Raw genomic sequence first — 23,005 nt, 5'->3', positions numbered from 1 at the left:
GTGCCCAAGCTGAGCATGGAAATTAATCACTGGGAGTTGGCAGGGTGGGGGGGGGGGGGGCGGTGGTGGTTGTGTGGTGCATGTCTCTCGAGTTGTGACAAATCACCAGACCACCGCCCTCACTTCAGATTAGGGAAGAAGATAGGCAATGCTTGGAAAATTCAGAGGTTGGAAAACAGCATTTTCTTTTCCCAGTGGAGAGGCAGGGAAGTTCAGCAAAGCGGGGAGGGGAGGATCAAGGAGGGCAGGATGGGTGGGAGGGGGCAATTACCAACCATCAGAGACACAGCTCTGCTTTGGGATTGTCACTCACAGATCTTCCTGGGCTCACTTATAAAAGGAGAGACTGTATCACTCGGCCTATCCCTTCCATCTCTCTCTCTTTCTCTCTCTCTCTCTCTGACCATCCCTCCCTGTCTCTCTCTCTCTCTCTAACCATCCCTCACTGTCCCACTCACCCCACTCCCTCTCTCTCCCTCTCTTTGACCATCCCTCACTGTCTCTCTCTCTCAGACCATCCTTCCCTCCCTCTCTCTCTGACCCATCCCTTCCTGTCTCTCTCTCTCTCTGACCATCCCTCCCTGTCCCACTCTCTCTTTCTCTCTCTGACCATCTCTCCCTCTCTGTCTCTCTCTAACCATCCCTTCCTGGCTCTCTCTCTCTCTCTCTGACCATCCCTCCTTGTCTCTCGCTGACCATCTCTCTCCCTCTCTCTCTCTGTCTCTGATTGCACATGGTAGCCATGAGGACACGTCCTACTCTCGATTGGGCCTTGTTTCATCCAGCTCCGACCTCCCGCTGTCCTTTAATTGGTCACAGTCACAGGAGCATAAGCCCTGCAATTATCAGGCTGGCTGCTGGGAAGTGAAGGGGAACTTTCAAGAGGCACTCTGCAGCTTGTAAGCATGTGGGCTCTGTGCCTGTAGCACCTCACCGCCAGCAGCACCAGAAACACATCGCATTAAGGCTGGAGAGCCTGAAGTGACCAGGCAATATGAGAAGATCATAGCAATGGCACGTTTCTCCATTCTACATCAAAATGCTATTTTACGCAGGTCGGGATGACTCAAATTGTTCCAATTTATTTTCTGTTATTTCGTCTCAGAGACAGATTTCCCCTTTGAGATGCCAGATACAAAGCCCAAGCAACAAAAGCTGGAGGTCTCATGTCAGAATAATCATTGTTTACCAATCTCCTTCAGGCTCGGCCATGATGCAGATGTATATTGAACGGCAGTCTAAGTTAGCAATACACTGAGCATACAAAGTGCAATCTGATTATTGAAATGATCTGTGACAAAGCTCAGGATAAGACTGCATGGCACACACTGTCTCCATTAAAGCTATGATGATCCTTCTTCCTTTGAGGGAGAGGGTTGTGGGTTCAAGTTCTATAGAAGGTTATCAGTTAATCCTGGATCTATTTCTAAAAATCACAATAACTTACCACCTGCCAAATATTCCACTCCCCACCATCACCCCAGCATAGAATCCCTGCAGTGTGGAAACAGGACCTTTGGCCCAACTAGACCCTTTGAAGATTAACCCACCCGATTCCCATTCCCCTACCCTGTTACTCTACATTCATCCCAACTAATGCACCTAACCTACACATCCCTGAACACTATGGGCAATTAGCTTGGCCAATTCACCCTAACCTGCACATCTTTGGACTGTGGATGGAAACCAGAGCACCCGGAGGAAACCCACGCAGACACAGGGAGAATGTGCAAACTCTACACAGGCAGTCGCCTGAGGCTGGAATCGAACCTGGGTCCCGCGCTGCCCCAAAGTACAAGCCTCTGTCATAAGCTTGTAATTAATGCATCCATACGTTGAAAGGCAATGAACACAGCCCACAACTCTGTAAAATGCCTCCACAATAGTCAGAAATTAACCTTTACTTGCCAGACTGCGTTACTGAGATATGAGTGCAAAGTGTCAAAGTCTCCAGTGCAACACTGAGGGAGCACTGCACTGTCTGAGGCACCACCTTTTAGACAAAGTGTCAAACCGAGACTCTTGTCTACCCTCACAGCAAGATAGGAGCACCAGCAAAAGTAAACTGGGGGGAGGCGATGGCTTAGTGGTGTTATTGCTGGGCTATTGAACCAGAGATTCAGGGAATGTTTCTGAGGGCCTGGGTTTGAATCCTGCCATGGCAGATGGTGGGATTTGAATTCAATGAAAATGATGGTCTAATGGTGGTCATGAATCCGTTGCTGATTGTTGGAAAAACCCATTTGGTTCACTCACATTCTTTAGGGAAGGAATCTGCCATACTTACCTGGTCTGGCCTATATGTGACTCCAGACCCACAGCAAATGTGGTTGACTCTTAAGAGTTCCTTGGGATGGGCAATAAATGCTGGCCGGGCCAACAGTGCCCTCATCCTATGAACAAATAAGCAAAACATGTCGTAGTCCCACTCTGCCATTAGGAAGACAGAGATGACTGGTAGCAGTATAACCTGAGGGTCACCAAGCCTCAGGGAGAATATTTTGAAGCAGAGACCTCCATGGTAATCTCAGTCAGTGCAAGAATTGAACCTATGCTGTTGGCGTTATTCTGCATCATAAAGCAGTTGCCCAGCTAACCAGAACATTAAGAGGAGTTGACCATGTGACCCCTTGAACCAGTTCTGCCATTCTCTATCACAGCTCAAACTCAATCTCGCCTCCACCTTCTCACCCCGATTCTCATATTCCTTCCTTTACCTCCAAACGTCTTCACCATCTCAGGTGTCAATAGGAAATGGCCGACCCCTTATCTTTATAACATGACCCTCTCGCTCAAAATTCTCCAGCCAGGGGAAACGGTCTCAGCCCTTGCCCTGCTAAACATTTTCAGACTGTGATCTCTCTCTCTGTCTCGGAGATCACCTCGCATTTCTCTGAACTCCTGAGAGCACATGACAACTCAGCCCCATCTCTCCTGATTGGTCAGACCTCCCCATTAAAAATTTGTACTGGGCCTTAAACACTCATTGTATGAGATTCCTCTCCAGGAACAGATCAACATCAAAACGTTTGCCCCCTCCCAGCCCACTCTACTTCATGTATCCTCTGGTTTCACGCAAACAAAACCAATGATTTTGACTGTGACCACATTGCTGTTTCTGGGATTTTGCTGTACAAAACAGAGAATGGGCCACCGTATTTCCTACATGGTGATGGTGACAATACTTCAGAAGGGTTGAGAAACTATCATGAGGTCATGAAAGATGCTGCAGAAATACATATTTTCCTTCTTTCAAAAAGAATTCATCCTCCTGCCTCAAAGTAGACTGTTTCGAGAATTTAGCGAGCGGTTGGAAAAGAGGCAAAGGCAAGGCTTGTTTCAGTTCTGGATCACCCATCAGCCCATACCCCATGATGCCTCACTGCTACTCCCATGGCTTGAGTAGATTACTTACAGTGTGGAAACAGGCCCTTCGGCCCAACAAGTCCACACCAACCCTCCAAAGAGCAACCCACCCAGACCCATTCCCCTACATTTACCCCTTCACCTAATACTACGGAGAATTCAGCATGGCCAATTCACCTAATCTGCACATTTTTGGACTGTGGGAGGAAACCCACACAGACATGAGGAGAATATGCAAACTCCACATAGACAGCTGCCTGAGGCGGGAATTGAACCCAGGTCTCTGGCGCTGTGAGGCAACAGTGCTAATCACTCTACCACCATGCCGCCTGGCTCCTGGTAAGCAGCCTGGCGAGCTGGGGATGATATCTGCAGAAACTTCAACCTTTCTTAAGGATCTGACCCCTCTCGGCTATGGATGTTGGGCTGGGGAGGTTGGAAGTTGGAATTAGAAAAATGTACTAATTTTCAATCAAATGCTTCTCTGATTTTAAAATGAGAAAGTAATGGGTATGCGAGGAGAGGCCCCCAGTCTTACAGTCCTCCAAGGGACCTCTCTGCTTTGGGGTTAGAGTCCTAAGTTCAGCAAGCAGGAGAGGTGATGGCCTACTGTTATTATCGCTGGCCTGTTTATGGAGAGACTTAGGGGTTCGAATCCTGCTATGGCCAATGGTGGAATTTAAATTTTAAAAAATCTGGAATTAAGAGTCTAATAATGACCATGAATTGATTGTTAGGAAAAACCCCACCTTATTCACTAATGTCCTTTAGGAAAGGAAACTGCTATCCTTACCTGGTCTGGCCAACATGTGTCCTGAAGAAGGCTTACAACTGAAACATCGATCACTCCACCTCCTGATGCTGCCTGGCTTGCTGTGTTCTTCCAGCCTCCTACTTGTCTACACTACATGTGATTCCAACAGCAATGTGTTTGGCTCTCAACTGCCCGATGGGCAATAAATGCTGTCCTAGCCAGTGACGCCCTCATCCTGTGAGTGAATTTTAAAAAAGATTAGCTGTCCTCACTTTCCATTTGTGTCTTGCCTCATTTCCTCTGCCTTGTTTTGAACTCATGTGGGTGTTGTGAACTTTGAGCCTTGACCCTTCAGCTTTCTGACTCGCCCAAAGAAGAACGAGAGGTGCCATGACAAACCTTGGTCGCTGGCCTGTGATGTCTCGGACACGTTGACTGCCAGCTGGCTGCTAAAGGAGTTTACCCCCATCATCGCCGAATGGCCCGATGTATTGGCAAGTGATGGAAGCTGGTTGTGGCTCCTGGGGACACTGTAAAGAGCTTCCGCAATATCTGCCGCTCGCTTCAGGATAATCTCCTGGGGGAGGGTGTGGGGGAGAGACAGTTAGACAGTACGTAGTTTGACAAAGAGATGGAATGTTTCTGAACAACATTTGAAGAGAACAATCAATTATAACTCGATATTGGAACTTGCAATGTGAGGCTTTTTTATAGGACTGACAGAAACAGAGAGCTTGTGGAGTAAGATCAAATGACCACATTTGATTGAATGTCGAAAAATGTGGTGCTGGAAAAGCACAGCAGGTCAGGCAGCATCCAAGGAGCCGGAGAGTCAACATTTCGGGCATAAGCCCTTCATCAGGAACAGGAAGGTCGACTCTCCTGCTCCTCAGATGCTGCGCTTTCCCAGCATCACACCTTTTGACTCACACATCTGACTCTCCAGCATCTACAGCCCTCACTTTCTCCCATATTTGATTTACAGATTAGATTACAGTGTGAAAATAGGCCCTTCGGCCCAACAAGTCCACACTGACCCACAGAAGCACAATCCACCCATACCCCTACATTTACCCCTTACCTAACACTACAGGCAATTTAGCATGACCAATTCACCTTACCTGCACATCTTTGGACTGTGGGAGGAAACCGGAGCACCCAGAGGGGGCTCACGCAGACACGGGGAGAATGTGCAAACTCCACACAGTCAGTCGCCTGAGGCGGGAATTGAACCCAGGTCTCTGGCGCTGTGAGGCAGCAGTGCTAACCACTGTGCCACCGTGCCGCCCACTTAATGCCACAATTAAACATGAGGAAAAAGAGTCTGGGTCAGTTAAAACTATATTTACCAGAGCTTGGAAGAATGAGAGAAGGGATCTCATGGAAACCTATAAAATTCCAACAGGGTAAAGACAGGATGTTCCTGGTGACCGGTGAGTCCAGAACCAGGAATCAGAGTCTAGCGATACAAGAAGGAGTTAGTTATCGTTCTTCGGGCTAAAGGGATCAATGAGTTATGGAGGGTGATCAGGCACAGGGTACTGAGTTAGATGATGATCATATTGAATGCTGGAGCAGGCTCGAAGGGCTGAATGGCCTACTCCTGCTTCTATTTTTGATCTTTCTAAGACAGTGAGGATGAAGGTCACAATGGTTTCACTTCTGTCTGAACGCCTGTCATTGCAACTCCATGGTTTGGTTGAATTTATTGTCAAGCATGGATCTACCATGCTGAAAATGTGTTGCTGGAAAAGCGCAGCAAGTCAGGCAGCATCCAAGGAACAGGAGAATCAACGTTTCGGGCATCAGCCCTTCTTCAGGATCTACCATGTCAGTACAGAAAGGACAGAGGGTTTTGTGGAGGCTGTTAGTGAGCAAACATCTCTGTCTGCTATTTTAGAGAAAAAGTAAAACTGTTTAACATAAATGGGTGGATATAATGGGCACAAAGAACATGTTGCAAACACTTTAAAGTCTGTATCGCCAAATATCAGAAATAGTCATGTAAAGACTGTCAAAATAAAAGATGATATTTTTCCACATTCTGGAATTGGGATAAATTGGGATTTGGAAAGCTCTGCCTGCCCTGGATTTTGAATATAGATTCAGAAGCAACTTTCAAAAAGGCAACTGAGGAAATGCCACACGGAGAAAAAAAATGTCAGGGACATAGCGCAAAAGCAGGGGAGTATTGCGTAACATGATGGCTCACTGGTTAGCACTGCTGTCTCACAGTGTCAGGGACCTGGATTCGATTCCACCATCGGGTGATTGTGTGAAGATTGCACATTGTCCCCGTGCCTGCGTGGGTTTCCTCAGCGTGCTCCAGTTTCCTCTCACAGTCCAAAGATGTGTAGGTTAGGTGGATCGGCCATACTAAATTGCCCCATAGTGTCCAGAAATGTGTACGCTAGATGGATTAGCCATGGGAAATTACAGGGATAACACAGAGGTCTGGGTGGGATGCTCTTCAGAGAGTCGGTGTTGACTTGATGGGCCAACTGGCCTGCTACTACACAATAGTGATTCTATGAGTAGGATGAACTGGATTGTCTATCAAAAGAACCACTGCTGGGCTCTTTCTGTGCTGGACTGTTTTGTGATTTTGTTCCAAGAAGCCTGGGTGTCATTGCTAATAACACTGCATTGTCATTCTGTCACCTACCTGGTTGTTGTGTGGCATTCCATACAAGGCTTCAACCAGGTCAGCAGCCCGTTTCAGCAGTACCTCCTGCAAAGAGAAACAACTCAGCTTAAGACAGAGGGCTGCCTTTGCGTAGTGCTCATTCACCCTGCGTAGAGTGGGGAAAAAGCTGGAGAGACGCAGAAATAAATGTAAAAACGGCAGAATGAAACATACAGTGAGATAAATGTATTGAAATGGAGAGAGAGGCAGATAGACTGACAAATAATGAGACAGATGGAATATACTTATATTGATATGTAGGTCAGGTTGTCATAACTGTATTGGATCAGAAGGGGGGTCTCTCATTAGAGAGAGACATGACTGTGGCAGTTTGACCTCAGGGTCAGCAAACGTCAGGCAAGGGGAAAGGTTGAGGATAACCTGAGGTAGCCCAGGAATTGAACCCACATCGTTGGCATCCTTCCCTACCTCAAATCGCTTGTGTGGCTCAGTATCATACTTCAGTTTATAATGCTCCTGTGATGCGCTTTGGGAGATTTTATTGTAATGAAAATGATTCGTACGTCTTCTCTGCAGCAGTAACATTGTATTCCTCACTCTGTTCCAATATCCTAATGCACTTCGTATGGTATGATCTGCCCGTGCTGCACGCAAAACAAAACTTTTCACTGTACCTAGGTACATGTGACAATAACAAATCAAATCAATATATCGGGGGGTCAGTTAGCTGGACAGCTGGTCTGTGACATGAAGTGGCAACAATGGTGGACTGATTAAATGCTTAGAATTAGAGGAGATAAACATCTCAAAAGATTTGTGGGGTCAGAAGAGATTACAGGAAGACAAAGCGCCATAAAGGGATGTGAAATTACGGATGAGGATTTTAAATTCAAGGTATTGTTTAATTGTGAGCTGGTACAGGCCAAAGAACACAGGGGCGGTTCAGGCAAATAAAGACTCAGGCCGTAGAATTTTGAATGACTTTAAGTGACCTCATATGCAAAGTTCCTGTACGCCTGCCTCTGTACAAGTGCAGACAGGGACAGATAGAAATACAGATACGTTTCTGTATTTCTACTGATCTGATGCCTGAACCACAGTCATCTTATTGAAGTCATTTACTTTTATTCTCTTGTTCATTCCATTCAGAATGGTTTTGAAATTTAATTGGGAGCTGAGGAATTGCAGAGTTGGAGTTTTAATTTGGATAAATATGAGGTAGCATTTTGGTAAAACAATCAAGGACAGGATTCATACAATTAAAAGTAGAGCCTTGGGTAGTGCTGTAGAATGGAGAGACTTAGGGGTTCAGATACATAATTCTTTGAAGTTTGCATCAAATGTGGACAGGGTGGTTAAGAAGACATTTAGCATGCTGGCCTTCATTGCTCAGACATTTGAGTGTAGGAGTTGAGAAGGCATGTTGAGATTGTACAAGATGTTGGTGAGGCCTCTTCTGAGTAGTGTGCAGTTCTGATCATCCTGTTATAGGAAGGATAGAATGAAGCTGGAGAGGGTTCAGAAAAGATTTACCAGGACATGGCTGGGAATGGAAGGTTTGAGTTATAAAGAAAGGTTGGATAGGCTGGGGCTTTCTTCACTGGAGCATTGGAGGTTGAGGGGTGACCTTATCGAGGTTTAAAAAATCATGAGGGATATAGATAAAGTGAAGGACAGGTCTCTTTTCCCTAGGGTGGGGAATTTAAAGACTAGGGGGCATATTTTTAAGGTGAGAGGAGAAGGACTTTAAAAAGACATGGTGGGCAATCTTTTTACACAGAGGGTGGTTTGTGTGTGGAATGAACTTCCAAAGCAAATGGTGGATACAACGTTTAATAGACATTTAGATAAGTTCATGAATAAGAAATATTTGGAGGTATATGGGCCAAGCATAGGCAGGTGGGATTAGTTCAGTTTGGTATTATGGTCAGCATGGACTGGTTGGACCCGAAAGATTTGTTTCATTGCTGTATGACTCTATGACACTAAATCCACTGATGCAGCAGTGAGCTGGTTCAAAACATGTTAATGTTTGCACAAAGTGGGAGACAACTTCTCCGTTTTTTTGAAGGCACTGTCTCCAGACTGGACACCTTCTTCTTGGTTGTTTTCGAGCTGGAGATAAGTTGACAATCAGCCCCAGCACACCTCCTGAGCATCTGCCCTATCATTCCTTTATGCGGCTCAGTGTTACATTCAGCTTGATCGTGTTCTATTGACGTGTCTCAGGGTATGTTGTTACATTAATGGTGCTAAATAAATGTAGAACTACTGTTGTTCAAAACAGAGTGGGCTGAATGACAGCCAACCAAGCTTCAATGTATGTTGCACTTGTGGGTGAAGGCTGTAAGCTTGACAGAAAGAGCGTGTCTACTTTTCATAGATGAAAGCAGGAAAGAGAGAGTGAATGAAAATGACAATGGTTTTAATTTTAATTTGATCCACCAATCCCACTCCGGTCAGTTTGGCTGTGACCTCATTCTCTGTTCCAACAAAGCTCAACATAATCTGACAAACAGCACCAAGGTTAGTCAACCAATCACAGCTCTTTCTGTGGCTGTACAAATTGTTATTCCCCTTCTCAAGTTGGTTTTCTTGCAACTCAGTCCTAATGACTGCAAGATGGAAAGCTTTGATTTTGCCTATCGTTCTCATAATGTTTAGGTTCTGAACTTCTAAGTACCTTAAATGGGCAGATTTTTAAAAATGCATGCAGTTTTTAACAGAGCAAAGTCAGCAATTGACATTTGAGAAGTGATTTTATGTTATCGCTTTGATTTGGTTTGAATTGCTTTATTATTGTCACATGTACCTAAGTACAGTGAAAGGTTTTGAGTATAGGACAGGCAGGTCATACTGTCACGATGTTCATCTTTTTACAAGGTTACTATGCCCTTGAGTTTATTTTCTGGAAGGTGGTATTGGGCCAGGCTCCAACTAGGCTGGGTTTGAAAGGTTTATTGGGGTCCTTTTTGTTTACTCTGACAGATAATGCCCCCTGCCTAAGGCTTTCATTTCTTAAAAAAACGATATAATCAAAGGGGAGTGGCCAGCTAGCTGTGTAGCTCGCCTTCATTTAGGTTAAGAGTTTTTGATTCAGTTCAGCAGCAGTGCGTATTTGTGAAGATAGGTTGCTGGGGCAAGTCCAGTTGGGTTCTCTCTCTCTCTCTCTCTCTAACTTCAAATCTGTAAGCCCTGGTTTGTTTCATTTTTATTCTTTGTGCCAAGGGATGTGTTTGTTGGGATTGCTGCAAGTATTCTTTGGAACAGCACCATTAAGTCAGGATAGTCTGTCGGGTTTTTGGATAGGATAAGTTATCCAGTATTCTATTTTCTGTTCTGTGTGTTTAATTCTGTAATTTTGTAAATAAATTCTGTTTGTTTAAAACGTGGCAGTCGAATCAGCTAATTCAGTCTGGGAATATCCAGTAGACAGTTCCCTTAAACAAGCAGCAAACTTACCGTCTGGGTTACCTGCTTAAAAATGTTTTGGTGGGTTGGGCCTGGTCCCTAACAATACCATAGGATGATAAAACAGAGCAAGGATTATAAAGTTACGTGTGCAAAGACTGTGCACTAAAACCAAAGAAACTGTTCTTGAATTTATTGGTACCTATTTAAGCTTGGGTCCTGAGGTATGCTGATAGTTGGCATTGCCATTAAGGGTGTAACACCAAAGGATGCTGGTTGGGGGAACAGAAGTTGGTATCAGCTGGCACTGAATTGGAATGGGGTTATAAAAGTGGGGAGAGGGAGATAGCTTGGCATGAAGTGTGTGAGGGCCATGGGAGAGATGTGTCGAGGAGGGTAACATGGCATATAGGGTATGAGGAGCCATCGGGGTGGATGGGAGTGTGGGCAAGTAGTTGTGATGAGGTTTGAACTAGAGGCTTGCATTTTGTTTTGACCTTTACTTTGTAGTTGGGCCAATGTAACCGCGCACCAAGTCCAAATTTTTAAGCAGCTAGTCCTCTCACAGCCTGTGGATGGCCCTGGGGTGGAGACTCTGACTCCCATTAACACACAACCCTCTGAAACAAAATTAGAGAATTCAGGGGCACTTTCTCCCAAGTTCAATTTATAATGCTGGCACGTTTCGTGACTCTGTGACAGTGAAACATTCAGGCCCCTGTTTCTCTTTCCAGAGATGCTGCTAGGTCTTTGAGTCTTTCCAGCATTTTCCGTTCCAGCAATCACAATATTTTGCTTTTGTAGTGGTCCAGAAATCCAAAGCTCATAGCTCACATCTTAACACCAGTTCTGAAAACTGATTCAACAAACCTTATCATTCGTTACATCCAAAAATGATCGCAAGGGATTACAGAGGGTTGTGAACACAGCCCAGACCATCAGGCAAACAAGTATTTCTTCCCTTGACTCCGTCTGCATTTCCTGCTGCTTTGGGGGAAGACCCCTCCCAACCCAGTTATACTCTCTTCCATCAGGCAGAAGACTCAAAAGAACATAAGAATGTAGGAACTAGGAGCAGGAGTAGGCCATTTGGCCCATCGAGCCCACTCTGCCATTCAATAAGATCATGGCTGATCTTTTTGTGGACTCAGCTCCACTTATCCATGCTCTTATTGCATTCCTTAATTCCTTTATTGTTCAAACACAACTATCTTAGCTTTAAAAATGTTCACTGAAGTAGTATCAACTATTTCACTGAGCAAGGAATTCCATAGACTTACAACCCTATGGGTGAAGAAGATCCTTCTCAATTTAGTCCTAAATCTGTTCCCTCTAATTTTGAGGCTATGCCCTCTTAACCGAGTTTTACCCATCACTGAAACATCCTCTCTACTTCTATCTTACCTATTCCCTTCATAATTTTATATAATCTCCCCATATTCTTCTAAATTTCAATGAATATAATTCCAGTCCACTCAGTCTCTCTACATAAGCCAACCCCTCAACTCTGGAATCAACCCAGTGAGCTTACTTTGAACCCTCTCCAGTGTCAGTACATCCTTTCTCAAGTAAGGAGACCAAACCTGCACATAGTACTCCACATGTGGCCTCACCAGCACCCTGTACAGCTGTAACATTACCTCTCTGCTTTTGGACTCAATTCCTTTAGCAATGAAGGACAAAATTCCATTTGCCTTCCTAATTATTTGTTGTCCCTGCAGATCAATCTTCTATGGTTCATGCACAAGGACACCCAGGTCCCACTGCATAGCAGCATGCTGCAAGTAATAGTCCTCTTTAGTGTTACTCCTACCAAAATGGATGGCTTCACATTTACTAACACTGCATTCCATCTGCCAGACCTTTACCCACTCACTTCAAGTATCTGTGTTCCTCTGAAAATTTCCTCTGCAGACTTTGCTGTGCCACTCATCTTATTGTCATCTGCAAATTTTGACACAACTCCAAATCATCTATTTAAATTGTGAATAATTGCGGTCCCAACACTGACCCCTGAGGCACACTTACTGGTTACTGATTCCCAACCAGAATAGCCCTCCCCACTCTTCACTTCCTGTTAGTCAACCAATTCTCTATGCACGCTAAAACTCTACCCCTAACACCATGCATCTTTATCTTATGCAGCAGCCTCTTGTACAGCACCTTGTCGAAGCCCTTTTGGAAATCTAGGTACATCATAATGGCTTGGAATGTCTTCATAGAATTCCAGAAGATTTGTGAAGCATGACCTGCCTTTCATGAACCCATGCTGTGTCTGCCCAATTGGACAACTTCTATCGAGATGCCTTGCTATTTCTTCCTTGATAATAGACTCAAGCATCTTCCCCACTACAGAGGTTAAGCTAATTAGTCTATAATTCCCCATCTTTTGTCTACGTCCCTTTGTCTACGTCACGTTTGCTATTTTCCAATTTGCTGGAACTGCCCCAGAGTCCAGCGAATTTTGGAAAATTACCACAAGTGCACTTGCTATTTCTACCGCCATCTCTTTTAGTACCCTGGGATGCATTCCATCAGGGCCAGGAGACTTGTCTATCCTCAGCTCCATTAGCTTACCTCTTCCATAATAATGAATGTTTCCAGGTCCTCATGTACCATCATCTTTTTGTCAATTACAGGCAATTAGTGTCCTCCACTGTGAAGATCAATACAAAATTCAATGCCTCGGCCATTTCATCATATCTCCCAACTAAATACCCCTTCTCATCCTCTAAAGGACCAATATTTACTTTAGCAACTCTTTTTCATTTTATATATTTATAGAAACTTTTGCTATCTTTCTTTATATTCTGTGTTCATTTGTTTTTCTCATGTTCTATCTTACATTTCTTTACAGCTGTTTTTGTGGCTTTCTGTTGTTAAAGTTTTCCTAACATTCTTGTTTCTTGCAGATCTTTGCCACTTTGTATGCCTTCTCTTTCAATTTGATAGCTGCCCTTATTTCCTTAGATACCCACGGCAGATTACACCTCTTCTTACAGTCCTTCCTTTTCACTGGAATATACTTTTGCTGAGCACTTTGAAAAATTGCCTTGAAAGTCCTTTTTTCAAAGTTTGAGGAAACATAACAACAGTTTTAAGAACAGCTTCTTCCCCGCTGTTATCAGACTTATGAACCGACTTCACTTACACTAGAATTGATCTTTCCCTGCAGCTTCTCTGGAGCTATAACACTATATTCTGCATTCTGTTCTATTACCCTGATGTACTTATGTAAGGTATGATTTGCCTGGATAGCACACAAAACAATACATTCCACTGTGTATCAGTACATGTGACAATAATAAATCAAATCAAATGAAAACTTACTGAAAACTCAAATAAGCAAGGTAGCAGGGAATCGATGAAGCATTTTCTCTTCCTAAAACTCACTGCAGCCGCCAAAGCACAAAGTAGGAACATTAGAACACAGGAGCAGAGGTAGGCCATTCAGTCCCTCTAGATAATGACAGATCAATGCCATGCTACTGCATTATCCCCAAAACCCTTGATAACATTAGCAACTAGATATCTATCAATCTCGGTCTTGAACTTAATGATTGAACTTTCACAGCCCTCTGAGGCAGAGTTCCAAAGATTCACTGTTCAGTGAGTGAAAAAGTTCTGCCTTATCCCAGTCCTAAATGGCTTGTTTTAACATTGTTTCTCATGGTTCTACACCCCACAGCCAGGGAAAACACCCTTTCTGCATCTACTCAATTGATCTCTTTAGTTTCTGTGAGATTGCCTCTCATTCTCTAAATTCTGGAGTATACAGCCTCCCTCATATCAATCTCACCTGACAGGATAGCCTAGCCACTCCCGGAATCAGTCTGATGAACCTCTTCTCCACTCCCTCTATGGTAAGTATATTCTTTCTGATATAAAATGAGTGATTTATAAAAAATTTAAAATCATATCTGTTCGAGTTTGTGGAACGAGTAGCGTATGGGGTTGGTTTGGATTTCAAAGGATTTAGAAGTAGGAGTAGGCCATTCAGTCCCTTGAGCATGTTCTGCCAATCAATCAGCTTCTGGCTGATCTGTGGCCTAATTCCATAGACCTACCTTTGGTCCATATTCCTTAATACTTTAGCTTAATTAAAACTTAACTCAGATTTAAAATTAACACCTGATCCAGTATCCACTGGCATTTGTGGAAGAGAGTTCTAAACCTCTGGCACCCTTTGTGTGGAGAAGACCTCATTTTTCCTTTATTCATTCACAGGGTGAGGGTGCTGCTGGCTCGGCCAGCATTTATTACCCATCCCTAATTACCCAGAGGGCAGTTAAGAGTCAACCACATTGCTGTGGGTCTGGAGTCACATGTAGGCCAGCCTAGGTAAAGATGGCTATTTCCTCACTTAAAGGACATTAGTGAACCATATGTTTTGTTCTGACAATCAACAATGGAATTATGGTCATCATTGGACTTTTAATTACAGTTTGTTTTGATTGAATTCCAACTCCACCATCTGCCATGACAGGGTTTGAACTTGGGTTACCAGAACACTTCCTGGGCCTCCAGATTAACAGTCCAGAGATTCAACCAGGCCATCACCTCCCCCAACTGCTTCCTCCTGAATGATCTGGTCCTAATTTTTAAACTGTGCTCTCTAGTCTCTAACCAATGGAAGTAGGTCATCTTTATCTAATCTGTTTTCTACTGTTCATACCTTGAAGCCATCAGGTTTAACAATGATAAATATTCATAGCTATGGTAATTTCTTTTAACATTCAGTATTAGAGAGAGATGTCCTGGAGAATAATGGGGTTTCGTTTACATTAACAGAGTTTCAAGAGAACAAAGTAAACAGGGTCCATTTGGCCCATCGTAAAATGTGCATCACTCCTAGTTCCTGCTTTCCTCCATATATATGTTCTACGTTCTCACAACCAGAAAACGAAGGCATAGCAGAGTCAACCCCTTATGTGCAACAGAGAGGGAAATTCTCTCTGATGTTTGTACTGGGATGCTTTTAGGTTTTATTTTTATTGTGTGTTTTTAAATCTTTAAACATGTGTTTTATGTAAAGGTTTAGTTTATTCCATTTTTTTAACTGTATTTTGAGCAATGAAATTCCATTTTCTGGTTAAACCTGAATCAGCAATAAAAGACCATCTTGTTAAAACCAAAAAGATGATCTTTCAAGCCAGATTTTAGTCTGTGATCGAAATTATCCAGTGATAACTTCAGCTGAAACCATAACTCATAAATCTTACCCAGGCAAAAAACTGTACATAGTGAAATCCAGAGACACAATATCCACCATATCCCCCATTTGATTGAGTTTGTCAAGTATTGTTTCTCCTTCATAAACCACGTTAACTGTACCCAACGGACAATAATCTTCTAAATATCCAATCATCACACCTTTTACAAAACAGGCTAGAACTTACTCGATTATAGATGGCAGATGACCAGATTTGGTCATCTTATCTCTCCCTCCTTTCTTAAACAGAATTCCAAACTCTAGACAATAATGAGAAAATACCGGAAAAGTGATTGCAAGTTGGACACAAAAAGCTCCCACATTTTGTAATGGATTGATTTTTTTTTAAGTGATGTGAAATTAATTGATGAGAAGTATTGTTTGTGTCACTTTAGAGAACTGACTGTAGCAGACTGTGTTTCTGTTTAACAGCTCGTCCAGTAGATAGCACATCAGAAAAGGCATGGTAGCTTCAGGAATGCACTCTGGGTATATCAGCCTGGATTATCCAGTGCTTAAGACACTGGAATGCAGCTTTGACCTGTAACCTGCCTAGACAGAAGCAGCTTTGACCTGTAACCTTCGGTCTGGACAGAAGCAGCTTGATCTGCAGCCTTCTGCCTAGACAGAAGCAGCTTTGACCTGTAACTTGTCTAGACAGAAGCAGCTTTGACCTCTAACCTTCTGCCTAGACAGAAGCAGCTTTGACCTATAACCTGCCTAGACAGAAGCAGCTTTGACCTGTAACCTGTCTAGACAGAAGCAGCTTTGACCTCTAACCTTCTGCCTGGACAGGAGCAGCTTTGAACTCTAACCTTCTGCCTAGACAGAAGCAGCTTTGAACTCTAACCTTCTGCCAAAACAGAGGCAGCTTTGACCTGCAACATTCTGCCTAGACAGAGGCTACACAATAAGCCTGAAACAAGGCTAAGGGTTTGGTCTCCTTGGCCAAGTGGAGAAAAATAATATGCAAGTGTAAGGGGGAAAGCAGGAGATTGACACTCATGCTCATTTTACGATGGGTCGAATGGTCTCTTTCTTCATTGCAACACGTTAGCAACTTTGAACTGAGTGCTCTGATCTGACCACATGGGATGGAATGCTGATATTTTCTAAAAGGGTGATGTAATCTGTTACATTTTGGCTTTTGTAGGGACCAACTACAAGCTTGCTGAAGTGACTAAGAATACAGTAAATGTGATCATTGCACATCTGTCAAAATTTGAGTATAAATAAAAATTTTGTGGAATCTTTCTTGTCAGATTGTTGTATTTGTGTCGATGGAGGTGACAGAGCATACCTGTTCAAACCATCATGCCTGAGAAAATGATATCTCATTAGCCCTACACCCCGCTCATTGCCTGAAGATCACATTTTTTACCATCCAATCGGGTGGCAGCTTCCATAGAATTCCTACAGTGTGGAGCAGGCCGTTTGGCCCATCAAGTCCACATCAACCCTCTGAAGAGTATCCCACCCAAATCCAACCCTTACCTGATGCCACACATTTCCCATGGTTAACTCACTTATCGTCCACATCCCTGGAAACGATGGGCAATTTAACACGGCCAATCCATCTAACATGCACATCTTTGGACTGTGGGAGGAAACCCTTGCAGACACAGGGAGAATGGGCAAACTCCATACAGACAGAGGTCCGAGGATGGAATTGAACCCTGGCACTGTGAGGCAGCAGTGCTAACCATTGAGCCCCTGTGTGTCTCACCAGGCTCGAGATCACAACAGTTTACTACATTTAATAAAACATTTCCTCATCTCTCCCTCTGTTTCCTCTTCTCATGACATTAAACCAACATCCTCTGGTGTTCCATCACCCTGCTAGTGAAAGTACTTTCTCCTCAATCTCTTGATGAAAACTCCTCACCTTTTTGGATGCTTACTGATTAACTAAGGTCTTACATCGGTGAACAAAGACAAACACGCAGTGCAGACAAAGGCTGCTTTTGAAATGAAACAAAGACTTGTTAACTGAGGAAAATGTCCATTATTTGTCTTCTAGATGGACATGTCTAGACTGCTCTGCTTCTTACTGAAGACAACAAATGCTGGAGGTCACAGCATCCATGGAGAGAGAGCAAGCTAATGTTTCGAGTCTAGATGACTCTTCGTCAGAGCTGACGTGAAATGTGGAGAGTGCAGACCTCGAGTTCTTAAGTGCTTATTGTATGACAAGTTCTTCCTCTGTAGGATCATTCTTGTAAACTATGAATGTGTTCAGAAAAAGTCAAGGAAACGACAGAGCTGTTGATCTGGTTTTTATGTGCAAAGGCAACAGCTAAAACCCCAGGGATTGGAAGGGATGGTGTTGACCTTGGCTGAGGACCTCTTTCAGTCATCCATTACACAATTGAAAGTGGAAGACGATTGAGAGACTAAACAGCCTAACCCTGTTTTCATGTGCTGAAGGATGATGTGCAACAATTCTCTCTCTGTTGTCCATGCAGACCAAGGGATTATATTGTGGCGTGAGGGGGATCTTCAACCCAGGACTTCCCAATGGATAGCTGAGAGTGATCTCAAACTGGCTTAGTATTACCTTGGGCAGAGTAGGATCCACTACTAGAATTCAACATGTTAGAGTGCTGTTCATCTCCATTAAAGGATCGATTAAACTAGGAGGTAGTTAGTGATTTATAAAGGCAGTCAGTCAGTGTAACAGCATTAAGTTGAACTGTATAGTGCAGGGCTGCATTAATTCATTTTTAATGTCTTTTCTTTACCTTTGCAATATTTTGAAAATAAATATTAATAATAAGCCAACCCGAACTTGACTCTTCCAATTCATCAGGCCCTTGCGAAGGTTATAATGATTACAATCTGAACATCCATGGGGGCAGATATTATTGATATCTGTACTCATCCAAACCAAAACAAAAAATAGAGAGGTCCCCAGCAACATAGGTGCCATTCATTCATATTCTCCCAAGATTGCAGCCATGGCAACAATCCATTGACGTCAACAAGATCTTTAACGCTGTAACTGCAGGCTCCATTGCTGCCATTCAAAGACAGGAGCTTTGCCCATATAAGTGTTGTTATTGAAGTCCACAGCATCACTATTATACACCTCTCCATAACGCAGTCTATAACTCACTCCCAGATATCCATTTTACCATGTACAAGAGCAACCAGTACCCCTTGATTCAATGAGAGCTGATTGCCATTATTCTATTCTTAACAAGCAACAGCAACAACAAAGTCATCAAGTTTTCCAATGCCACAAACTGCAACACTGTTCTGTAGGGAAGAGTAGATGATCACTGATGTCATCACTGCTCGTATGAATATGCTCCAAGCAGTTTGACTTGTCCTAATTATGATAATACTTCACAAGTACTATGCTGTGGGATGTCCTTGGCTCATAAAAGGCACTTTGTAAATGAAAGATCAGTTTTTGTTGAAAGAGAGGAGAGAGGATTATTGGTAGATGCATGTCTTATGAATATTAACAACCACAAATCCTGATTGTTGACTTACGACTGCACCTTGCAAGAGTGTTCCACCAGGCTGTAACATAGCGGAGCACAATTAGGCCGTTAGGCCCATTGAGTCTACACCATGGCTGATATGTTTCTCAATGCTGTTCTCCTGCTATCACCCCATAACCCTTGATTCCCTCACTAATCAGGAACCCATCAAGCCCTGTCTAAATACGTTCAATGACTCAGCCTCCACAGTCTTCTGAGGCAATCTGCAGGTTCACCACTCACTAGCTGATGAAATTTCCCCTCATCTTATTTCCTGTTCAATTCCAGATGAGACTAGACAATCTATCTGAATAGATAACAAGAATCCAGAGAAAGTATATTGCTGTTAGGGTGAAAGGGAAGGCTGGTAGGTATAGGGAAAACTGGATGACTAAAGAAATCGAGGGTTTGGTTAAGAAAAAGAAGGAAGCATATGTCAGGTATAGACAGGATAGATCGAGTGAATCCATAAAACAGTATAAAGGAAGTAGTAGTATACTTAAGAGGGAATTCAGGAGGGCAAAAAGGGGACATGAGATAGCTTTGGCAAATAGAATTAAGGAGAATCCAAAGGGTTTTTGCAAATATATTAAGGACAAAAGGGTACCTAGGGAGAGAATAGGGCCCATCAAAGATCAGCAAGGCAGCCTTTGTGTGGAGCCACAGAAAATGGGGAAGATACTAATTGAATATTTTGCATCAGTATTTACTGTGGAAAAGGATATGGAAGATATAGACTGTAGGGAAATAGATGGTGACATCTTGCAAAATGTCCAGATTACAGAGGAGGAAGTGCTGGATGTTTTGAAACGATTAAAGGTGGATAAATCCCCAGGACCTGATAAGGTCTACCTGAGAACTCTGTGGGACTCTTGGAAGGAAACTGCCATCCTTACGTGGTCTGGCCTACATGTGACTCCAGACTCACAGCAATGTGGTTGGCTCTTCACTGCTGTCTGAGTAATTAGGAATGGGCAACAAGTAGAATTTAGAACTTATTGTCATATGTATTTTTACAAGAAAAATACAATGAAAAGTGTTCTAACTTGCTCTACCATGGTGCCTATGTTAATGTTTGAAGTCATGATAAAATCATAAGTTACAAAAAGTAAATAAGACCACAAGACACAGGAGCAGAAATTAGGCCATTCAGCCCATCATGTCTGCGCTGCCATTCAATCATGGGTGGTAAGTTTCTCAACCTCATTCTCCCACTTTCTCCCCCTTGGCGATCAAGAACCTATCTATCTCAGTCTTAAAATACTCAATGACCAAATACTCAAATACTCCACAGCCTTCTGTGGTAATGAATTCCAGAGATCCACCATTCTCTGGCTGATGAAGTTTCTCCTTATCTCTGTTCTAAAAGGTCTTCCCTTTACTCTAAGGCTGTGCTCTCAGGTCTTAGTCTCTCCTCCCAATGGAAACACCTTCCCAACATCCACTTTGTCCAGGCTGTTCAGTATTCCGTAAGTTTCAAGTAGATATCCCCCTCATCCTTCTAAACATAAAACGAAGCTCACTGTGGTTCAGTTAAAGGCTCCTGGTCTCAAAGAAAGTTGCTCAAGAGATGATACACACAGCCGGACTGGGAACCACACCCACTCCGAGAACGACACAATGGGACACAAACTGAAATGCTTCTGAAACTTCTGAAGAAAAACCACCAAGAACACTGCTTAAAAGAAAACAACTGGGCCATCGGTCTGCCTGGGCCAGGACAAAACCATCCCCCAGCCATGGATTAAACGATGCACTGAGATGTCAGAACACTGAGCCGCAGCAAGACCATCCCCCAGCCATGGACTAACCGACACACCAAGATGTCCGAACACTGAGCCGGGGCAAGACCATCCCCCAGCCATGGATTAATCTATGCAACGATACGTTGGAACATCAAGCCATGGCAAGACCGCCCTCTGCCATGGATTAAATGATGCACCAAGATGTTGGAACACCAAGCTGTGGCAAGACCGCCCTCTGCCATGGATTAAATGATGCATCAAGACATCTGAACACTGAGGTGCTCGCCGAAGATTAAGATTGAGCTTGACCGCCATTGGGATCATGAACCAGTCCATCAGAGACCGTTCCGCAGGCCGAGACCAGCACACCAGGACAGACTACACACACGCTCATGGCTGAAGCTTTTTAAATGGAGGTATGATGAATTTCATGCGATCTATACTAATTGAAAAACATGAAAAACAGAAAAAAGAAAATGATAAATAGTAAAAGCGAATGGATACGCAACAGGCTCCTGGGCTGAGGCTACTCTGCTGCTGCCACCTTGACTGACCTAATCAGCGATCCCCACATCCCGTGAATGAATTTTTTAAAATGCCCAACCACCGCTACTCGGCCACCATCTTGGAACATCGAGTGAATAAGAAGAAAATATTTCAATTAGCACGGTTACTACTTCAGCAAGGGTGGAGTCAGGTGGCAGGGGCGGGGATTAGTTATTAATGACCAGACAGTGAACTGGACCAACCATATAACTATTGCGCTTGCAAGAGCAGGTCAGAAGCTAGGAACCTGACTCCCTCAAAAGCCTGTTCACTATCTACGAGGCAGAAGTCAGGAGTGTGATTGAATACTCCACTTGCCTGGATGGGTGCAGCTCCAACAACACTCAAGAAGCTTGACACCATCCAGGACAAAGCAACCGATAAAACCATAAGATATAGGAGCAGAACTGGGTCATTCGGCCCATCGAGTCTGCTCTGCCATTTGCCCATGACTGATATGTTTCTCAGTCCCATTCTCCTGCATTCTCCCTGTAACCTTTGATCCCCTTACTAACCAAGAACCTATCTGTCTCTATCTTAAAAGCACTCAATGACTTGCTTGACTGGAAACCCTACTGTGACTTTCAACATTCACTCTCTCTACCACTGGCAGACAGTGGCAGCTGTGTGCACCATGTACAAGAAGAGCTGCAGGAACTCACCAAGGCTCCTTCACCAAGACCTTCCAAACCCATAGCCACTTCCATCTAGAGGTACCACGGCAGGAAACAGCACCACCTCCAAGTTTGCCTCTAAACCACTCATCATCTTGACTTGGAAATGTAGTGGCATCTATTTAATGTTGTTGAATCAAAATCTTGGACATCCCTTCCTTGTAGAACTGGAGGTGCCCCATACAAATCAGACTGTAGTTTTCTGAAATGCTGACATAGCCCGCAATGCTCTCATCCCAAAATACAAATTACATCACACTATTCTATGGAGTACTGCTTAACTTTTTATCTCCAATTTCTCTATTTGTACCTATACCTTTTGTGCTGAGGGATCTTGGTACCTAAGATGTGTGTGGCGGCATTGTACACTTTTCACTGTACTCCTGTACTTTCTGTACTTGAGTACATATGACAATAATATTTAAAATATTAAATTTTAAATCTAAAAGCCAGTAAGTGGGACAGTCGAGCAAACAATGAGCACAGCTTTAAGACGATAGATCAAAGTAGAAGAGGCTACTTATGGAAATAAAATGTATGTCACAAGTTATAATGATCCAAAATGCACAGCCTGAAGGATGCAATGGTAATGTTCAAAGGAAATTAGGACAAATATGGGAAAAGAGAAATGGAATAAAGCTCAAAGAGCCATCACAGTTATGATGAGCAGAATAGCCTCCTGTGCAACTTGGTTCATTGAGTCCCTGATTTTGCTCAGTGCAGCAGCAGCCGGAACAGTATCTGAGCAGTTAGAGGAGCCCTAAAGGCATTATTATATCAATTCTGAAATTACAGGCTTGTGAGATGCTCTGTATATCACTGCAGCTGAAAGTAGGTTATTATTTATAATTTTTGTATTTGTTTAAATTGACTAGGCACATCAATTACATCCTGAACTACCACCACCGCTAGGCCTCAGCTGTGAACCGCCAATTTCCATCCTTGATATTAACTATTTAACCCCAGGTCAGGCCAGCTGTAAGTCTGCTAACCAAAATATCAAGGGCTTTATTGTTTGAGGTGAACAATATCACACCAAAACTCATCATAGCAACATTCATTCCAATATGCCATTCATAGGCCAGGTCTCAGTCGTACCATCAGAGAGCACAGAAACAGACCCTTCAGTCCAACCAGTCCACGCCAAATATAATCCCATAAA

The 23,005-nt window shown here is 43.4% G+C and overlaps 1 protein-coding gene across 8 annotated transcripts in view; it reads right to left on the bottom strand.

Annotated features, from left to right (window-relative positions):
• LOC140481361 (transcription factor COE3-like) overlaps window positions 1-23,005 on the bottom strand; it is a 485,497-nt gene that overhangs the window by 40,691 nt on the left and 421,801 nt on the right. For all 8 annotated transcript variants that reach the window (XM_072577432.1, XM_072577442.1, XM_072577459.1 and 5 more), the window contains exons 12-13: window positions 6,786-6,851; window positions 4,520-4,697 (exon numbers count right to left, since the gene is read on the bottom strand). In XM_072577432.1, coding sequence (XP_072433533.1) covers window positions 4,520-4,697; window positions 6,786-6,851 — 244 coding nt within the window. The remainder of the gene's footprint in view (window positions 1-4,519; window positions 4,698-6,785; window positions 6,852-23,005) is intronic.

The sequence above is a fragment of the Chiloscyllium punctatum genome, chromosome 1 (genome assembly GCF_047496795.1).
Source record: "Chiloscyllium punctatum isolate Juve2018m chromosome 1, sChiPun1.3, whole genome shotgun sequence".
Taxonomy (NCBI): domain Eukaryota; kingdom Metazoa; phylum Chordata; class Chondrichthyes; order Orectolobiformes; family Hemiscylliidae; genus Chiloscyllium; species Chiloscyllium punctatum.
Note: the sequence above shows the minus strand (reverse complement) of the source record. Positions and strands in the feature narration are given on the sequence as shown.